General features: G+C 56.2%; 6 protein-coding genes across 6 annotated transcripts; 1 reads left to right on the plus strand and 5 right to left on the minus strand.

Annotated features, from left to right (window-relative positions):
• Positions 1-2,081: 2,081 nt before the first annotated feature.
• Positions 2,082-3,754, minus strand: B0H64DRAFT_402488 (uncharacterized protein). The gene has a single exon (XM_062804236.1). The coding sequence runs from the start codon at positions 3,637-3,639 to the stop codon at positions 2,332-2,334; it is 1,308 nt and encodes a 435-aa protein (XP_062658574.1). The 5' UTR covers positions 3,640-3,754; the 3' UTR covers positions 2,082-2,331.
• A 534-nt stretch (positions 3,755-4,288) lies between these two features.
• On the minus strand, positions 4,289-6,706 carry B0H64DRAFT_402490 (uncharacterized protein). The gene is made up of 6 exons (XM_062804237.1): positions 6,386-6,706; positions 6,245-6,304; positions 6,118-6,188; positions 5,174-6,041; positions 4,968-5,078; positions 4,289-4,910 (listed from the first exon to the last, which is right to left on the minus strand). The coding sequence occupies exons 1-6, from the start codon at positions 6,497-6,499 to the stop codon at positions 4,428-4,430; spliced, it is 1,707 nt and encodes a 568-aa protein (XP_062658575.1). The 5' UTR covers positions 6,500-6,706; the 3' UTR covers positions 4,289-4,427.
• Positions 6,707-10,792: 4,086 nt separating this feature from the next.
• Positions 10,793-13,363, minus strand: B0H64DRAFT_402507 (uncharacterized protein). Its single transcript, XM_062804238.1, has one exon. It carries the CDS (start codon positions 13,062-13,064, stop codon positions 11,220-11,222), a length of 1,845 nt encoding a protein of 614 aa, XP_062658576.1. The 5' UTR covers positions 13,065-13,363; the 3' UTR covers positions 10,793-11,219.
• Positions 13,364-13,972: 609 nt separating this feature from the next.
• B0H64DRAFT_201274 (uncharacterized protein) lies at positions 13,973-15,347 on the plus strand. The gene has a single exon (XM_062799262.1). The coding sequence runs from the start codon at positions 14,238-14,240 to the stop codon at positions 15,327-15,329; it is 1,092 nt and encodes a 363-aa protein (XP_062658577.1). The 5' UTR covers positions 13,973-14,237; the 3' UTR covers positions 15,330-15,347.
• Positions 15,348-15,738: 391 nt separating this feature from the next.
• Positions 15,739-16,805, minus strand: B0H64DRAFT_444085 (KR domain-containing protein; the record flags this gene model as incomplete). Its single annotated transcript, XM_062806754.1, has 3 exons — positions 15,739-15,797; positions 15,904-16,552; positions 16,641-16,805. The coding sequence occupies 3 exons, from the start codon at positions 16,803-16,805 to the stop codon at positions 15,739-15,741; spliced, it is 873 nt and encodes a 290-aa protein (XP_062658578.1).
• A 462-nt stretch (positions 16,806-17,267) lies between these two features.
• Positions 17,268-18,451, minus strand: B0H64DRAFT_444086 (uncharacterized protein; the record flags this gene model as incomplete). The annotated part of the gene is made up of 2 exons (XM_062806755.1): positions 17,268-18,272; positions 18,350-18,451. 2 exons carry the CDS (start codon positions 18,449-18,451, stop codon positions 17,268-17,270), a joined length of 1,107 nt encoding a protein of 368 aa, XP_062658579.1.
• Positions 18,452-19,398: the final 947 nt, after the last annotated feature.

The following is a 19,398-nucleotide window of genomic DNA, read 5'->3' on the forward strand; positions in this document are numbered from 1 at the left end:
CAGGTAGCTGGGACGGATCTGGTGGTGGCAAGGATGATGGTCTCAGGCGACCGAGGACGAATGTCAAGGGCAGTGAGACACACTTAACCCCATTGCATTGGGGCAGATAAGGCGGTCCTACATGGTCTCGACTCCTTCGAGCCAACAAGTCCGTTTGTTTCCGCGGGCATTGCGTTTGTGAAACCAGTACGCAGCTGTTAATTAACGCCTGATCATGCGCGACCGGTCCCAAGCTTGCTAGGGGTAGGGAGCTATAAATGGAATATATGTATGTGTATTGTACATACACGCGCAGTAGATCGTCGCCATCATGCAGTCGATGGTTCTACAGCAGCTTCTCCCGCCCGCCACGGCACGGAGCCGCCACCTGCTTCCGCGAACTCCCGTCCTTCATCACCGGTCTCGAAGCGAGGGCTCGGTTGCAGGCTTAGCTTGACCAACGAACATTCCAGACCAAACGGGCTGAGAGCGAAGGATGTTGTGATAAGCAGGGGTGTGCCGTGTCTTTGGCGAATCCATTGCCTTTCAAGTCGCCATGTGAAAGGCAGGGGTTGAGGAGAGGGGTCTGGTGATTTCGCGTCTGCACGACCGGGGATTTACGCCCGAGTTCGGGTGGATCGGGAGGCTCCCGGTTGGTCAGACTGCTGACAGGACCGGGTTTGCCAGCATCTTTCGTTTGCACAGCCGTCACCAGCGCGGGATGTTTCTGGCACGGTCATGGACATGTCGGTGTGAACTGCCCTGTGCTCCCCTGCGCCTGATGCCATCCCGGTTCTCGGGTCAAGAGGGTGGGATTTTATGAATAACATCTATTGGCCCTGTCAAACCTGTCAGCCCTACTGATAGTTTGGTTCACTGAAATCCACCGTGAGCGCGGGATGCGTCAGTGCACAATTATTGAAGAGGCAAACGCAGTTCGTAAAATCCGTGGTCATCCGGATATCACGGAAGCTCCTCTCACCGACCGGCCTGTGCCAGGGGGGTTGGGAGGCGGGGTCCTCGAGGCCCGGGAGATGAATGATGCCATTGCCACGGTTTGTCATGGGATTCAGCAGAAGAGACGGACTCTGGACAAATGGGGTTTCCTTTACGCCCAATTAGCAAACGGTAAAACTGCCTGTATATGTTGTCGTCCTCAGGTGTCGACCCCTGGGATTTGCATACCTCAAACATTGTGCCACCTCCTTCCCACTCTTGGTTCATGAACTCCTTCAAAAGCCACATCTTGGCCGTCACACACTCGAATGGTGCTGGGATTCAGCCTATTTCTTGTCACGAGGTCCTCCCCGTTCCGACCAATCAGTCACTCTTTCTCGCCTCGCTGACACGAACCCAGCATGAAGGGAGGCAGACGAATACCGACTTACCCTGTCAGATTCATGGCACCACTGCGTTACACAACACCCAGCCGGGCCGAGAAGCGACCCCCGAGAGTTTCAACGTGACCAAAAGAGTCATGGGAAAGCCACACCGATCGAAGAGCAGGATCCCGAAGTCTTTCGCTGACGTATTCCCCTTGTCCTTTTGGACCGAAACCTCCGTGAGTCTCCGTCACGAAGCCTGGGTTGGGGGGTCTCTGGTGAGTGAGATTTGTGATGGTGCCGTCCGCCTCCTCCTGGCGGAACATAGTAGTGATGTGAAGGAATAGCGTAGAGTAAATGATGTGAGTTTTGTCTCAGATGTCACACTGTAACAGGTTTGAGTACTGCTTGTAGGTGCCTAGTCCGGTTTGTTCAAAACTTTAACGACTTGGTGCAATATCAGAATGACTTGACTTACCCAAGTGCCTCCCTCAAGCGTAGATAAAACGTATTAGAGAGTCTCGTGTATGTAATTAGTTCTCTTAACAGGAATGATGTACCATAGGACTGAGAATCCGATAGTCTACCTTCGAGTTGGCGTGGTAATATAAAAAGCTTCAGGATCCATATACTGTGTACTACCTATCTACGTATGTATCTAGGTATACTACACTTGACGTTTCTGTGGTGCTTTACCAACGTATATGTTGAGCGCACCGTACAATCATGCTGTCAGTGTTGTCGTCGGCTTTTGTATTTTCAACTTTTACCTGTTCTAATCCCTCTTAGCTTGGCCATCACATCCCGTTTATGTACACAGATGCTGTCGTAGGTGCACTGCGCAAGGATGCTATGACGGGGCTACCGCATCAGGTATTGCTTGTTGCAGCCGCCGCGGTTTTAGTCGAAAGCCTACATGTAGCTCGGTATTGGCATTGGCCCCTACGTTTCTCCTAATAAAGACCGTCCCAGAGATATCAAATGAAACCTAGGCATACCACTCTCCCTTCCCAATCCAACCCCTGGTCACTCACGGTGCCTCCATCAACCCACACGTCTCCTCCGTCATGCCCTGCCTCGTATAAAACATAATCTCCATCAGCTCCTCCTCCTCCAGATGCTGCGCCTGCGTCGACGCATGGTCAACAGGCCCATACAACATCCAACCACTCAGCGGCCTCAGCGTGCCATGAACCGTCTCGTCCTCCGCCAGCTTCACATCCCCACCACTCCGCTCCAGCGCCTCCCTATACCCCTCAGGCGGGCCCTCCGTAATCTGCTTCCCCAGCCCCCCCGCCGCCACATACGCGGGGAACTCATCCATCTCCCTAAAATCCTTCATGATAAACGGCGCGCGGGCGTAGCCAACCGGCGCGACGGAGAGATCCAGCACGGGGTACTGGACCTCATCCAGTGTAAGGCGGGCCTGGAAGTCACGAGCGCTGTCGCGGGCAAAGGGCTGGCCGTTGTCGTTCCAGTAGTAGAAGCCCGTGATCCAGCCGGAGACGTACACGGGCGGGTCGCCGCACATGTGCGAGGCCTGCGCGTTGACGATCTGGTTCCAGAACAGGCGGGTCTCGGCCGAGTCCGGGTCGGCGAAGGAGGCGGCGATGCGCGTGAGGATGGGCCGCAGCCGGGCTTTGTACTCGGTGGGTTCCGCGCCGAAGTCGGGGAGGCGGTCGAGCTTGGCGACGAGCTTGTCCCAGTCGGCTTGGGTGCCGAGGAGGGTGACCGAGGGCAAGCCGCAGACTTGCTTGCCGATGTACTTGAAGTAGGCCTTGCTGAGGCCCATCATGAGGATGTTGGCCGTCATGATGTCGCTGTCGGTGGTGGTGGAGAAGTTGGGCGTGATCCAGTCGAGCAGCCAGTCCGTCTTGACGCGCTTCTGGATCTCGTCCTTGAAGCGGATCAGCACGTCGTACCAGGTGTAGTCCTTGATGTAGATCTCCTCCTGGCCCTCGTGGTCGACGAAGAGCGAGCGGATCTCCTCGGCGTGTGAGAGCATGTAGAAGTTCATCTGGACCAGGATGGTGAACCACACCTCGTCCGGGCGGACCACGAGGTGCAGGTGCTCGCCCCAGGCCTGGATGGCACCGCGGACGAATGAGTCGCCGGAGGGGCGGAGACCAGGGGCGGTCGACATGTTGGTGACGGAAAGGGAGGTCATGATGAGCTCGGCGCTGTTGTTGTAGAACTCGTAGGGGGCCGACTCGCGGAAGTAGGCATTTTCCGAGGTGAGGCCGACGGCACCGGTGTAGGGCTTTGGGTCGCCGCCGCCAGGGATTATGACAACGGCGGCCGCGGCCGTGGCGGTCAGCAGGAGGCTTGAGAACAACATCTCGGTGGTCGTGTCGTTGGGTCGACGTGGGTTTGTTGTCGAGTCCGACGCCCCGGCCGGGAGCAGGCCGCTCTTATCGTGGGTCTAGGCTGCATGAAGGATTCAAGGAGTCTTTCGTACCTCGTATTATTATAGAAACAACGCAGGCCAAGACTTGGAGGTGAAGTTTGGGTAGCTTCTTTCATCTGGCTAAATAGCTCTGGCTACCGACTGTGGTCTCCGGATCATGGAGTCCCGCTGTAATGGCAACATGGCTTAAATACCCGACGGGCTCGCCCGGGTACGGCACACTGAAGAGCTGCAGACCGGGAAACGGGAGTTCTCCTAGTCGTCAATTCCAAGGAGTTGTTGTGATGGCTTGATCTTGTGTGGTTGCAGCGCGGTGGTAATTGTCCCGGTAGTTGCTTGGCTCTGAACGCGCAGCAGTTCTCAATCGGAAGTGTAACGTAGCTTTGTAGCTTTACTGCTGCCTTGGGAGGGCTCGACATGTGGAATATCCCCTGGCCGACCCGGGTTGAGGGACCCAGCACAGTGACGCCCTCGATCCCGCGGAAAGCCGTAAACTGTGTCTGGGTTATCGGTATATACCCGGAGAGTCTCAAGATCTCACGGGAGGACTGATGGAATCTTCACCGGTGTGTACCAGGGATTCGAGTGCCATTCTGAGTTGTTATTAGTCCATTCAAGCAACAACCGAGAGACGATGGCCACTATTACAGTCTTCCTTCTATTATGGTGGAGATCGGTCCCCGATCTGATACTTAGGAAGCAATTCAAGAATTTACACTTCACACAGGGCTGCCTCCCGGGTTGTTGTTCTGCCCCCCATTTCCACCTCTTCCGCGGAACCATGACCTGGCTCTCAATGGGTTGATAAACCGAAGGCCAGCCTCCAACCCCCATAGTCGTGCGAACGAGCTACTGCTGGAACTCGAACCACCGCTTTCTTTGCCTTGCAAGCCCGCCGTGGTCCCGGGTTGCTTGCCTGCGGCTGGCGAGACCTGTTGTTGGCCGGGACCGGGGCCTATGAGTCCGAGCTCGTCATCCTCTTCTAGTCGCTTCTTTGCCGAAAGGTAGGAATAGTAGGTAAGACAGGTCAGGCAAACTGATACCACGATAAAAATGATACCATAACCCGAGAAGACAGGATTGGGTGGATCGGATGGTGACGACGACGACGACCCACCGTCGCTATCGGAACCGTTAACCGGCTGGAATCTAACGTCACGCCAGTCGTTCTCAAACTTGAAGGCCGGCACGGCGAATATGGTCTGCAGATGGAGTGAGCAATGGAGTGTTTTATCGTGGATCGTTGTCGTTGGACTTACAGCTACACTCGTCATGGGAAGGAAAATGGTTGCAATCATGGCTAGAAACTTGCTCTGTACTCCCTGACGCCTACTGGCTCCTGCTTCTTTTCTCTGGATTTCGGACATGAACTGTGGATAGAGATGTTAGAGGCTGGACGTTTCCCCTGCCCTCGGTGCCATTACCCCCGGGTTAGTCGGTACCTAGGTAGGTAGGTAATACTCACCAGATTGGCCAAATATGTCTGCCCTTCGGCAGCGGCCCGACATTGGGCCATCAAACCCTCGATCTCGTTGTCGATCTCCTTGAACCTGCCCTTGAACCTATTCGAGATGGCTGCAGTATTTCCTGATGGGCCTGCTGCGCCCGCCGGAGGGGCAAATGCGGTCCACGCCGTTTCTTGGTTGTCGACCCGATCCGCCATTTCCTTCACCTGGGCCCTGACGGCCCGCATCTCCTCTTCGGCTTCTTTGGCCTTTACTTCACCACGGCGCAGCCGACGATTGAGGTTCTTGATCAATATGGCCATATTACTTCCCCAGTTGACGTCAAAGACACGCTTGTTGTAATCGCAAAGTTGGTGCACCCTGCTTATCGATGCCTCCATGCGATTCAGCTGAAGTTCGGCAAAGACTCCTACCATAAGCAGCGGATGGGAAGCCACTTCGGGAGACCCTCGGAGGAGCTTGATTATCCGTTGTAGTTGTGTTGAATCACACGAGTAGAACACGGCTAGCGTCAGTTTCGGTGCGGCGAAGTAGGTGCAGGAGAGAGAGAAGCTTCCTGGCCGGTTATATGGTGCCGCCACGGCCGTGTGTAACTCCAAGTCCGCGGCCCCATGGTTGCACGCTACGAACGTGGATTGACATTTGTTTCTTCTGATTGGGTGTAAAATTGCCTTGGAGATCATGAACGCCTTAGCAACCTTTGCCCAGTTGGGCTTTGAGAAGGGGAGATTGCTGTGAGTTTGGGGAAGTGGCTTTGGTCCGCTCTCGTCGTCGGAAAGATCGCCGCCGAGGAGAGGGCCGGGGTTACCCTGAGCATGAAAGCCAGAGAACCCCGAATGGGCGACTGGCTCTATGTGAGGTGACACCCTAGAATTGTCAGCACGTCTACTTGGAGTGCAGAAAAAACGCGAAGTGAAACATCGTGTGGGGAGCAGAAACTTACAGAACCTGGAAGCCAGATAGGTCCCGTGGCGGATGAGAACTTTTCATATGCCCATCGTTGAATATATCACTCTAAGCCGGACGGTCAATGGACGGGATGGACCCCGAAGAAGCCTTCCAATACGGACCTGGAACCATGTGTCCCACGCCTCTTGGCTGTCCAGTGGTACGATCTCAAACTTGTTGCCCTAATATACCAACACGCAAGTCAGATTGGACCGCCATATCTTCTCATCAAAGGACCACCAGTCGCTTTCCTGTTGACTTACCTGGGACCGTACGACTGTGGGCACGTTCGACCCATGTGACTGCTTCTTGTCGTAATAAAAACCGCCTAAGTCACGTTTCGTGATACAAGGATCAACCGCAGGAGCCCAATCCATTCTGGAAGAGGGGTATCATATGCTGGCCAAGGCTGAATAGGCCGCTGGATGAGAACGGGAGCGCCATAAGGGTGGTGGTTGGTTCAGCCCGGGCCCACCCCTTTATACCAGCCCCCCAAGGGGGTTCCCGCTGGAGAAACTGCATCGCTCGAGCCTTGTCCTGCCTCGACTGCGTTGCTTACGGCTGAGACCTGGAAAAAGCAGTCTAGTTCATGAGTCGAGCATGCAACAACCCCTCTTCGCAGCATGGGGGTAGTGCCGGCCGTAGTGGTGGGGAGAAGGGCCCGGTTCGTGTAACAATGGGAGCCAATCCTTGGGCGCGGCCACCAAGATAGCCCGTGTGTCCTTCAGCTTCGGCGCTTATCGGGTCTAGCGAGCTGCACCTTTGATCGTTTCACCACAGAAAGGCCCTTGGACCAGAGGGAGATCATCTGGGATGCCGCGAATATCACCATCAAAACACATCGACCTGCAGTGCTTGAGCCAGAAGCTGTCTCTTGCAGACTGAGGCATGCGGGGTGGCATGCATCTGAGTCCCATGTCACCAACAGACTGCTGCTGGATTCTCCCGGTTTCATCCTTGCACTTGGCGTTGGTAAGATGAGGCCGCCTCCGAAGCCTCGCTGGTGAGTGTCGACATGGCATCGTGATCATGTCATGGGGCAAAATGAACTGCGAAGTTGGTCGTCTCCCGTAAACGGGTTCATTGTCATCAACACCCATTAGGCTCCCAGAGTCCGCCTCGGCCGCCAAAGTCTTGAAACCCGGTCTCGAGTCACCAAGACGTGGTCAGCGCGCAATGGGGCGAGAGGCAGGCCAGGCTGCCGGATGATCATTGGCGGTGGGCGTCGTGGGGGGCGAGTGAGGTGGCAGTTTTCGCCCCCTTCGCATTACCCTTTAAAATCCCTCGAGCGGACGGCTTCCCGCTTTTGCTGCAGGACCTAAGAGATTGAACCGCATTGTTATAACCAATAGTTTCATCAATCTCTCTGCAAAAGCGTCGTACCGCATAATAACGCCACACACCGCGCCCCTGTCCTGCGCCCCTTTTGTTGGACCACGCCGAGTCGACCCCGAGAGGGCCTCCCCCACCGATCTTCCAAACTCTGACAGCGCCATTCCCCATGTGCGGCTTCCAACCTTCGAGCTGAACTCCAGTCTCAGCACTCGAGAATTGCGGGTTCACGGACTGTCGTATACTAAAACGATCTTTAAAGGGCCATTATCCGTTTTTCGATTCCAGCCGCACGAAGAATGGACACGTTCGGCACGGGGGAAGCGCCGGGAACAGAGGGACCGGCCGAGTTCTACTTCCAGACGCGTGGCGCCGAGCCTGCAAAAGTAGACGAAGAGGTGAAAAGGATATGTGGACCAGGGCAATATGATTTGAGGGTACAGCCTACTATTCCGCGATTGTTTAGTCCTGAGACTTTTGGCTAGGTATTGTTAACCGGTACTAACCATGGGTTCAGATGCTAGAGATTGATCGCTGGCTTCTGATACCATCCAGACAACTGACGCCGGTAAGTACTTCTTCGCTCCACCGCACTTTGATCCTCTGAAGTCTTTGGGGCATGAACAGGTAAAAAGGCTAACACGACTCGTTTCTGCAGGGCGAAAAAGAGCGAATCAAGGAATCCGGATCAGCTCCGGATGACGACCCGACGACACCTGGCACAACCCCTCAACCATTTCGAATGGAAAGCAACAGCTTCTCCTTTAGTCCCGTGCCTCGGACGGCCACATCGGCGACACAACGATCAAGACGAGCCCTCCAGGAATCTGCCGTTGCGACGGCGGTGGCAAGTCTTTGGAGCAGGATTCGGAGAGGAAGGCGGGACTCTCCAGTGGTAGAGGGCTCGCCACAACTGGCCCCGTGGTCGAGCAGGTCGAATACCACGACTCAGCTTGGAACAGTATGACACTGAATCACGGCGCCCTACGGCGCCCGCTGGTGTTTGTTGGGGTGGCTAGGAGGCTAAAGCGGTGCTGCCGTTTGTTCGAAGTCTGGATGATGGACACGGTGAGTCATTCTTCCGAAGTCTTTGCGGTGGATTCTGGTATGTCCAGATCAAGGCTGTTCTGCGTTGGTGATGGGATGAAAAAGTTTGAAGGTTGGATAACTTGTTGGATTGCATTAGAGCGTTGGGATTGCATTGCGAGGTTGGGACATGTATCTGTATTCTTACATGTAGTATTGGCTGGGAAATGTAAATTCTAATATATGCCTGGACAACAACATCTGTCGTGACGTGGGCTTGTCACTCGAGACCACCCTCCGCCGCTAAAAACATAACTAGGTACCTAGGTAAGAAGGCAAACTTGAAGTTCCTCGCAGCAAAAACAAAATACGGCTTCTATGTTCACGTTCACAAGCAAGGACGTCGGCATAACAACTATAAAAACAGGCATTCCTCTCTTAAACAGTCTTCAGGGACGGTTATTATCATTTGAAAGAGGAAAGTCGATGGGGAACCTTCCGGGGTCGAGGGAGGGAGTCTGGCCAGACGAACAACGTGAACTTAACTGCCGTTTCCTCCGTTGGAAGCGGGTGTTGGAAGGAGTCGGGGAAATTACACTAGGTGGGTAATCTCTCTTCTTGCTTTTCGCCGATGTGACTGTTAGTTCATGCAAGATTCAAACGGCAAGTTTGGACCGTGTGTACAGATCTGTATAAGGAGAGCAACACCTTGCAAATCTACGCACGAGTTTTCCATCCGTCATACCGTGATCATCCCCAGGTTGTTGCTCATCACAATCCCACGAACCTCATCACCACCATCGCCACCCAACCCCGAACCCCCAAAAATGGCCAAACCCACCCGGGCCCTCGCCCTCACCCTCCTCACCCTCGCCACACCCGCCCTCTCCGCCTGCGAAGGCGCCTAACACATACGGGACCTGCGCAGACGGCATCGTGCACTAGTATTGACGACCCGGGCACGGGCGAGATCTGCGACCCGCTCAACTGCGGCGGCGGGCGGGCGGGCGGGCGGGCCCCATCCGGACCGACGTGCCCGGGTGCGACAACTTACTACGCGGGCACGCAGACGCGCACGACGTCGGCGTGGTTCATGCCGTGTTTTCGTAGTAGTAGTTCGAGTGTGGTGGTGGTGGCGAGTCCGACGGCTGAGAGGACGACGCTCACGACGATGACGGGGGCGGCGCCGACAGATGGGGGGAGGGTCGGGCGGATGAGACGGATAGTGCTGATGCCTCGTATTCCTCGGGGGCTTCGCCGAGTTCGCATACCGGGGAGGGGGGAGGTGGCTCAGCCACCGGCGATGTCTCATCCACCTCCTTGGCCACTCCACCGCCGGCGTCGACACCTCCTCCGGGTGCAGGCGCCGGTTCCGGGGGGAATGAAGCGGGCAGCAGCAGCACGACTGTGCCGAGCGCGGGGAATGTTGTGGGCGGGTCGTGGATTGCTGTGGTTGCGGGGGTTGTGCTGGGGGCGGTTGCTGTTATCTGAGGAAATGGGATGCATTCCGGCTTGTCTTCATCGTTCTATGATGTAATGTAATGTTTACTTGGGGGCACAGGAAGTTCGCCAGAATGCGAGATGATCAAGGCTAGAGACGGTTTACATTTGTCTCGAGCTTCGGATCCGTTGGCTCAAGCACCGATTCCGTCGAGCCAACATCTATCGGCTCGTTCCCCCATGATCCCTCATTAATTGTAACCCTTGTATGAATGATGTGCAAGGTAAATAATGAGTGAAGCAGAATCGAATCGCTCGCTGTGTATTCGCTTGTCCCGATGTGAACTCAATCAACCAAAAGCCCTTCCAAAACCACAACCAGCATTACCGCCCTTGAGTTCACCGCCTCCTCATGTCAACCACCAAACCAAGCGCCACTGCATCAAAAAGGAAACCACCTCACCCAACCCACCCCATCCCATTAAACCAGCCCCCCTTCCCTCAAACCACCACCACCCCCTCAAATAATACAACAATCGCACGGCAACGGGCAGGGCACACAGAAGCAAAACCGGCCCGGGCACAGACTACTCCGCCCGCCACGCAGGCCCAGCTCGGCCTCGCTCTCGGGGTGCGGCTTCTGCGGGTCTGTTTATTCGGTTAGTTAGTTCCCGTCTCACATACCTATCCACCTCGGTTATCTCCTAACGAGACCGCGAGTCACCTCGCTGCTCTAGGTGGGTGGGTAGGAAGGCAGAAAGGCGGAAAAGGGAAGGGGGGTCGTACTCATAGGCTGCGAAGCTGGCGGCTGGGCGGTGTGTAGGTTGTGGAGCTGGGCGGGCGCCGGCTGGGGGATGGGGGCGTTTTGGGGGGCTTGGGCGTCCATGTTCTTTGGGTGCGGGGAGGGGGGTTTCTTGGTGAGAGGTTTGTTTTGGGGTTTCAATTATGATTGAGTGAGCGAGTGTTGGGGTTGGTTGGTAATGATGGGTCGGCTCGTCGCGTGTTTGTTCAATGATATGGATCGGAGTATCTGAATCCGTAGTCTGTGCTGATAAAGGCGTTGATTTGGTCTTGGCTGTCCTGGTGAAGTTGTGGTCCGAGGTATGAAGCACAAATGGTGGTGGTGAGACGGGAAATGTGGGGTGACGTGTCGCCGCGTGGGTGGCTGAGGGATGATTTCTGAGCGATGATGTCATGTGCTCGGCCCTGGCCGCCGACGTCGAGATTCTTGGCAGGGCAGCGGTTTGCTCAGCTGCTCAGGGGGGTGCTCAGGGGGTGCTCAGGGGGTGGTTCCATCGCCTAAAAGTGCCTGTAAGTAACGTGCTGCCAAAGGCTGTGCTTCGGCTCCTCCTTATCATTCGCGTATACGCTGTCGTACCGGTCACCCATGACGTATCGCTCGGCGGTCTTTTTCAGTGCCTTCTTTTCCTCCCGGAACCAATTCGGCTCATCGTCTTCAGGCCTAGCCTCCAGGGACTCTGCCGTCCGCTCCCATGGATACCGTAAATCAGCATAAAACCTGGAGAGACCGTCCGTCCCTTCGGCCAGCTGTTTCAGAGGTTGTAATAGATCCATGTATGCTCTGTGGACTATGGCCCCTTCGGCGGCTGTGATAATGGGGTTATCACCACCCGGCGCATCGTACTTATGCTCGGTTACGACCAGTCGGAGAGTGAGTGCCGGCCCATTGATCTTGTCCCGGAGCCATCCAACTGTCTCCCACCAGTCCCGCATTGCCGGATGGTCCGTTCCTGGCCACGTAGAGGGAAGGTACGGAGGAAATACTAGCTCGAGGAAGCGGAGATGCGCGAGACAGTGGGCAGGGACAACTTCGCGCAAGAATTGGGAGGCGGCGAGGCGTTTTAATGGGTAGTTCACTATGACGATTTCAGAGTTCCCGCGACGAGGATGCGGCATCGAAAAAGGCGGGAGCATACGAAAGTCGTGGACGACGAAACGATTGGTCGTGAAGAAGACCAGCTGGGCATCCCGATACAAGGTGCGGCAAATGAGAAACAGAGCAGGCCCGGGCGCAGCCCAGCAGGTGCAGGAAGCCGAAAAGGCCGCGTGTCGGCGATGACAAAAACAGCCGATGGATGACCCGCCGTGGGCGCGGATGCGGGTGCGGGTGCGGTGCCAGCACGCGTTGAATTGGCAGTCGGACCAAGCGTTGTCCACACAGTGCCCGGTACCTCCCATATCCCACCATACGTATTTGGGGTTGTCTCTGCTCCACCAGACCTCCTTACTCGGAGTGACAAGGTCAGTAAGCTCGAGGATGCGAAGCCGGAGCTCACGCGGGAGGGTTACGAGCGTGCTTCTTGTCGACGTCGGCTTCGCATACGGGGCCGACAGGCCAGTGCTTTGCAAAACAGCATCCTGCGCTAGTTGGCGCAGCCGAGAATCGGGCGTCTTGCAAAGGCGGATGTGGCAGCTCCTCAGCAACGGGAAGAGAAGAAGGGGCCCGAGGGCCGATCTGGCTAGCTCGACTGCCTGTTCATGCTTTGGGTCAATATCGCAGACCAGGCTGAGCTCTAGGCGTCCAGGGGTGACGTAAGGAGATAGATGGCTAGCGGCGGCTTGCCACTCGCCTAGCAGAGCTCGGGTTGCCTCTGATGGGTCGTCGTCACCTTCAGGCGCTGGGCTAAGCAGCGGGGGCTGGTGCTCGCGAGAATGGAATTGCCTTTCACAGGTGGAACTGACGGCGCTCGAATGCCAATCACACTGATAAAGGCAGCAATCCCGGCCGTCGTGGTTTTGTATCCGCTGGTGGCAGGAGGCTTGATTAAGAACGACCTTGAGGGAGGCAAGAGACGATAGGGCCATCGGGGTCAGCGCGAAGAGAGGCTGGAGGGAACCAGGGTTCGTGTAGTATAGGATGAATCGGTTGGCCGAGTATAGCAGGGCAGCTGTCTCGGCGTGAAGGTCCCGGCATGAGAGCAGTATGCCGTGAAAGTCATTGGGGTTTTGTTCCTCCCATGCCCAAGCCAGCCAGCTAACTTGGCGCCGTGGGCCATTCAGGTCGAAGCCGTAAGGGGAGCCGTTCCACGATGCCAAACCAAGAAAGCGGTAGATGTGACGTCGGATGACTGGGGGGAGGCGTAAAAGCGGCGGTGCTGGCTTCGCGCGGGACCCCAACGTCATGGTCAATGACTTGGGTTATTCGTGGACTGAGCGTTCCGGGTTGGGGCAGATTGACGGTTGGTTCGGTTCCAATGTGTTGGGTGGTTGGCCTTGACCGCCGACCGACGCCTTTTTCAGGTGCGGCACAGAGAAAAGGAAAAGAGACGGAAAAGGTAGCAGCCACGATATGGCGAAGTCGAAGTAACGAGCAGCACTGGATTGGAGAATGGAAGTAGAGCCGGTAGTTAAACCGAATAGAACAAGAGTCGTTGTTGGCTTGGTTCAGTTGCTTTCTAGCTTGATATTGTGCTGTGTGATGCGTGCCGGAACTGGGGTCCTAATTAATTAGGTAGGTGGTCTGGACCTTCCTCAGGTACCTAGATCACGTGACTCCGGCAACGTTCTGTCCCTGCCGCGTCGGCGCAGTCTGAGAGTACCTAGGTACGCAAGGTAACCCGTCCGTCAACTGGCTTCGTCGCTGCAGTGCCCCTGTAAATCCAACACCAACAACAGCGGTTCCGCATGCCCGCAGATTTGGCCTGGTTTGAAAAGCTGTCTTGGTCTGGCGCAGCGACCCAACCTCGTGCTTTTCTCACGACCGTCGGCCACCATGAGGCGCCCCGACTCAGGTCGGGAGACGGGGCTCACGAGGGTGTTTGACATCGTAGGACCCTAACGACTGGCTTGTGTGAGATGTTCCATGGAACGTATGAGCATGGCAGGTCTCGGAATCTGGCCATGTCCAGTTTCCGTTCTTTCAGCCGGCCCAACAATAACCGTTGACGTTGTCTCAGACCCCCAGACCAGCTGCTTCACACCGTGCTGTTGGTCGTCTATCGAAACTTTCACGGAGGCGGCAGCCCAGGATGACACAAGATTCTAGCCATCTGGGAGAGCAGGCGGCCTAATCAGAGGCCATGGCCGTCTCATCACGATCACCGCATCCATTTACCGGTTACGGGGGAAAAGGACCGATGGAGATATAAGGACCGTTCAACAAGAGATACGAACTCATTTTCCTCCCTCAACCTCAACACATTCCTGCCCTTCACCTTCGTCTCGCTCCCATCCGCCTTACCAGACTCTCGCCGGCCGAGAACAGTTTCCCACCTTCCACACTCGCGGGTCGGGTTCGCATTTTTACCCTTTATTGTCTTCATTCTGGTTCCGTTGCCTCGGGTTTGATAAGTCAACATGTCGCTCCACCCAGCTCAGTTTGGCCTTCCTTGCACCAAGGGATTCATGGACCAGTACGATGAAGATCAGAGTTCCACGTGGATTAGGGATCTCCGTGGCTTTGAGGAGAGGCCGAAGTGGCGAGAGCTATACGACATCGGCATGGAATGCTACCAGTGGCTCGTGGCTGACCCCGACCGAAGAAGACATTCCCTAACGAAAAGCAATAGCCGTCTCGTTGCTGTGGGTTGTTACCAGGAAGACTACGCCGGGACCAAAATTTGGTATGTTTTCTGTGGTACTATTCCCAGAGGAAAAATGCGCGATAGTATGGTGGATTACGGTCCGTCTGTCGCGAAATACTGGTACAAAGCGGCGTCCAGGTTTGGCAAGCTCCCTCTTCCGGCACTTCATGCTGAGGACACTGTTTTGGTTCGCATGAACACAGTAATGATGACTCTAAAGGTGCGGGGGGACCAGGGGGCTGAGGCGATCCGTCTTCTCGTTCTTGGGACCTTTAACAACGGCCCCCCAAGGCTACAGGCCCTCTGCGATAAGGACAGGACACCTTGCTGCGAAGAGGTTGCAAAAACACTTTCAGTGAAGTTTTTCCCTTATGGTACAGCAGTTAATGCTATGGACATTCTCGACAATCACCAACAGCAGCAACCGCAGCAACAGCAACAGCAGCAGCAACAGCAGCAGCAACAGCAGCAGCAACAGCAACAGCAACAGCAGCAGCAACACGCACCCGCCCAACCCGGCCCAGCCGGCGGCGGCACCGGACCCATCCAAGGGGGTTCGAACGCGGCCTACTTTTCCCGCGGTGGCGGCCTGGGGGGCATGTCGTCCCACACGCGCGGCGCCACGCCGCGGCCCCCTCGCGGCGGCCCCCAGTCCCGCAACCAGGGCTCCGCGTCGGCCGCCCCGTTCGACATCGCCGCCGGCATGTCGGCCCTCAGCATGGGCGGCCCCGACAGGCGCCCCGGCGGCGCTGCCAGTGCGCGGGGCCGAGGCGGGGCCCGAGGCGGTGGCCCCGCGCGGGAGGCGAGACCGGCCGTGAAGGAAGATCCCCGGAAGCCGGCGGGCCGGGGCGGTCGGGGTCGTTGAGGGTGTTGCTATGAGCGGCTGTGGGTTGGGTGGTGGGTGGCGGGACCACTGGGGCGGGTTGGTGGCTGGACCATCGTGGCAGGGAGGTGACGGGATTGGCGTGATCGGTTGGTTGAGGCGAAGGGGGCTGGCTGGAACACCCCTGGTGTAAGTTAGGTAGAATAAGGTATGTCGGTGTCTTGGGCTGGGCTTCAAGTTCTTTTGGATAGGTACCTAGTCTCTGGTAGTCTAGTTCCTTCGGTAGCTCAAATATTGCTGTATTACCACGCTGTATTATGAACGAATCCTACTTTCGTCCTTCCAAGTGGAAGCATATTTCCCAACATTTTGGCCCTCGTTGCTAGAGACACACAGGTATACTATGGCAGTGTCAGGCATTTCCCGACCAACCGTCTTTAGCTCCGTCCCTCTACTTCTTCCACATGGCAGCCAACTTGGTCCACTCGACAGATCTGCCAGCGACGGGCTCTGCATCAGCTCGAAGATGGAAATGTCAACCCCGATCTGCGAGATGATCCAGTTGCACATCTCGACCGCAACCAACGAATCCACACCGTAATCTTCCAAACCGTACTCTTGACCGGTGATATGTCCTCCTCGACCAGCCCAAACATGACCCCTATCTTCTTGATAACACCCTTACACACCACCCCGGCCGCTCCCACCCCCGCTGGGCCGCTAGCGATCTGGTCACGCAGCCTTTCCTCGCCCTTGGTTGGGGTCTCGGCCTGACTTTGGACCGTCTTCCGGTATCGCAAATCTGCAAAACGACCCTCACGGTACCATATCGACTTCTCCCACTGCGGTCCCGGTCCAGTACTGATGCAGGTTGTGATCTGGGCCGACGCAGACGGTTCGCGGATAGCCAACTCGACAATGCGAAGCATATCCGTCTCGGTCATCGATGCGAGACCGGCCCGCTCCAGCCGTTGGCCGATGTCGTGCGCATTCGCTGCGACGTGGCCCACGGTTTCCACCATCCCGAAGTCGATAGCCACGGCCTGGAGCCCCTGCTCCCGCCCGAAGCCTGGCAGCGGGTCCTGAAAGGCATTCCCGGCTGCGTAGTTGGCCTGCCCAGCGGTGCTTACAACTCCGCCTAGCGACGACAGCATAATGAAGAAGTCGACGTCCTGGAAAGGGTTGTGCAGGTTCAAGCTGCCCTGCACTTTGGGGCGCAACGGGGCTTGGAAGTACCCGAGTTTCTTTCGTTCATATGCCATATCCTGTTTACGATCAATCAGTATCTGTGATGTTCGGGCGGCAACTCTAGGAATAGAAACGAGAGAGTCGTCATGTCATACCTTTGAGAACCATGCCGGCGTGGATAACACCGCGAATCGGAGGCAAATCAGAACGCCCCTGTAACGCTTCGCGCAGCCGAGCTTCGTCGGCGACGTTGCAAGCCACAGCACGCGCCCGACAACCCTCCCCGTCGAGGCTGGCCGCAACATGCTCCTGACGCGCGTAGCGAAACATGACGATCAACTGGCGCGCCCCATGCGCCGCCATCCATTGGCAGATGGACCGTCCGCTTCCGCCCATGCCACCGGCAATCAGATAAGAAGCGTCGGGGCGAAGGCGAAGGGGGGTTGGGCGCCCACGGCACTAATTAATAGATCCCAACACGTTAGCCACTGGGGTGGTCCGATGCCAGGGGCAACATGACGGCGAGGTCATTGAGTCTTGAAGAAGGGTTGAGAAACTTTCCGGAACTGAATCTTGCTCGCCGTATATACTCCCTCTACAGACTCAGACCTGCTATCACTGATGCCTCTACTAACAAGCATGCATACGGCGCCACTTCGCCATTGGCTAGAGTACGAGGCCGAATTCGGGAGAGGAAGGAAGAAGAAAAGGGGGAGGTAGGTAGAAATAGCCGCTGAAGGGGGGGATGTTAGACGGACACTCGGCTAACGATAAGGTAGGAATCCCGCATATCTAGGTAGCATCCTCCACCTCAACCCCAGTGCCATTGTGCATATTGATGACACTTTTCCGTCCGTCTCGCACGATGGGGAACGTCTGACCTTGGTGAGTGACAACCCACTTTCCAGTGGCCTTGTGATAGGTGGCGGTGCAGGGCCCGGGCTTTTTGTTGATATAAACCTGCTTTGTGCGCGGCTCCGCGGTGGAGGGCCCGGTGCCTCCCCGCGTGGTGCCTCCCGTCGTGGCGCCTCCCGTCGTGGCGGCTTCCATCGTGGCGGCTTCCGTCGTGGGTGGAGGCGGTTGGAGAGTCAGAACCTTCATCGGCTGCGTCGCCGTGTTGATTCTCGGTAATGGTTGGGGGCCAGATAGAAAGGCCTCGGTAAAGCTTCTGCCTTCTTTCTCAGTCAGGTGCACGAACTGGCCGTATTCTGACTTCCACTCTGACTGGGGAATCCGTCGTTTGGAAACGACATTCTCGTACACCTCGTGTTCGTCACTGAACTTCCACCAGGTGACCCGCGCCATGGAATCCGGCGGCATGTTCCCAGACTTTTCCATGGCGCGGTGCTCATCATTCATCCCCAAGCATGCCAGGGCCCAAATCGCCAAGTTTGCGGTAAGACCCGTGCTAGCCGTCAACGACACCGGGGCGTACTCGACTGCCGCGTGGTGTTTGTTGATACGCCCACCAAGACGTCCGGGGATGCGCCTGATGCGTAGAGCCACCAGCTCTCGTTGCGTAAGAATGAAGGCGTACCGGGTCTCGGCGTACCGGCAGTACGTCGCCACTTGGTTAAGGGGTAGCAGGCGCTCAAAGGCAACTGACTTGGTGGGCGTTGTCTTCATCGCGATCCACGGGTCCGTTTTCACTGCCGCATCGGATGGCGTCGCGAGCCACTCAGACTTCCACTTTTGGCTGATCTTGTTAACCCCCACCGCATACACGAGGGGCTTGGGTTCGCGTTCGTCCGGGTGACATTCTCGATACACGATCTCGACTTCGTCGTCCACGGCAACCTGCAGTGCATAAACGTTAACGACACCCTAGGTTTCGTGGCGTTCCATCGTCGAAAAGAGACGGAATACCCACTTACCCAATCAGGATTCAATCGGGAGTTTTTGTCCTTGGGAACTACCCACTCTATCCGCTGGCGACGCAGAGCTGCACTGGTGCTGGTGCCCGAATTCGAGGACATCATAGGACGGAGCTGCTTGCCTGCTGTTCGAATGGGCGCTCTGACGATGTTTCGTGTCCAATCCATGCCGAAAGCATCGACGCTGGATTCATCAACGATAACTCCCACCCTCTGTCCGGGGGAGGGTGTTAATGGCGCCCGGTACTTAGCTTCCAAGGCTCGGATATTCTGGTGAAGGAGATGCCCATAGGCCAGGTGGATTGCAGGGAAGGTGAAGTCGGCCCACGGTTGCACCGATGATTGTTTGTCGTCAAGTTCCACCACATCGAAGCTGTCGCCCGCCGACCGTGTGTTGTGCCACCCACCGGCCCACTTGTCAGTAATCGGCGGGTTCGGCCGCTGGAGGATCTGTAATAGTGTTGGACCCCGATTAGGCGATGGCGTTTGAGGTAGATTAGGAGGGGCCCCGGGGGGAGAGGGGGTTCTTCTGGCCATTGAAGTGGCCAGGAGTAAGCTGGTACGATGGCAGCTTTTCGAGGCTGGGTTGCGGTAGCAACCTAGGTAACGTAAGGAAGCAACAAAGTCGCTCGAGGTTTGGGAGTGGGCGGCAACACGTGGATGGTATCTAACTGGGTTATATGTCGAGAACTTTGTGGAAAGACGCCAGAAGAAGCCAAGAATGGGCTTGAGTGGGCAGATCTCATTGTTGGTCTGGTCTGAACTCTGTTGGTCTGAGCTCTGTTGGACCAACCTCAGGCTGTGAGGGACTTGTGCGGTCTTGGCGACCTGCTTTTTCGCTGCTCAGAGCCTCACTGTGTCCGGCAAACGCCTGGTCGTCTTGGCGTGCGCGCGCGGGTTGCGCAACATTTTCTAATTTTTTGGAATTTTGAAAGGGGAAAAGGAGAATTAAAAACTTTATATAGTTATATCAACCAACCCACTATATACGTATACCGCGCAAATACCTCAACTTATATATCTAGATACGTAGAATCTGAATTTTATAC

This window comes from Chaetomium fimeti (assembly GCF_033439085.1).
Source record: "Chaetomium fimeti strain CBS 168.71 chromosome Unknown B0H64scaffold_5, whole genome shotgun sequence".
NCBI lineage: Eukaryota > Fungi > Ascomycota > Sordariomycetes > Sordariales > Chaetomiaceae > Chaetomium > Chaetomium fimeti.

Bases quoted from the DNA above. Each gene is read 5' to 3' on its own strand.
- B0H64DRAFT_402488 (XM_062804236.1), bottom strand. From the start codon at position 3,639: ATGTTGTTCTCAAGCCTCCTGCTGACCGCCACGGCCGCGGCCGCCGTT.
- B0H64DRAFT_402490 (XM_062804237.1), bottom strand. From the start codon at position 6,499: ATGGATTGGGCTCCTGCGGTTGATCCTTGTATCACGAAACGTGACTTA. The intron at 6,042-6,117 runs GTAAGTTTCTGC...TGACAATTCTAG, and splicing joins CTATCTGGCTTCCAGGTTCT to GGTGTCACCTCACATAGAGC. The intron at 5,079-5,173 runs GTGAGTATTACC...CTCTATCCACAG, and splicing joins AGACATATTTGGCCAATCTG to TTCATGTCCGAAATCCAGAG.
- B0H64DRAFT_402507 (XM_062804238.1), bottom strand. From the start codon at position 13,064: ATGACGTTGGGGTCCCGCGCGAAGCCAGCACCGCCGCTTTTACGCCTC.
- B0H64DRAFT_201274 (XM_062799262.1), top strand. From the start codon at position 14,238: ATGTCGCTCCACCCAGCTCAGTTTGGCCTTCCTTGCACCAAGGGATTC.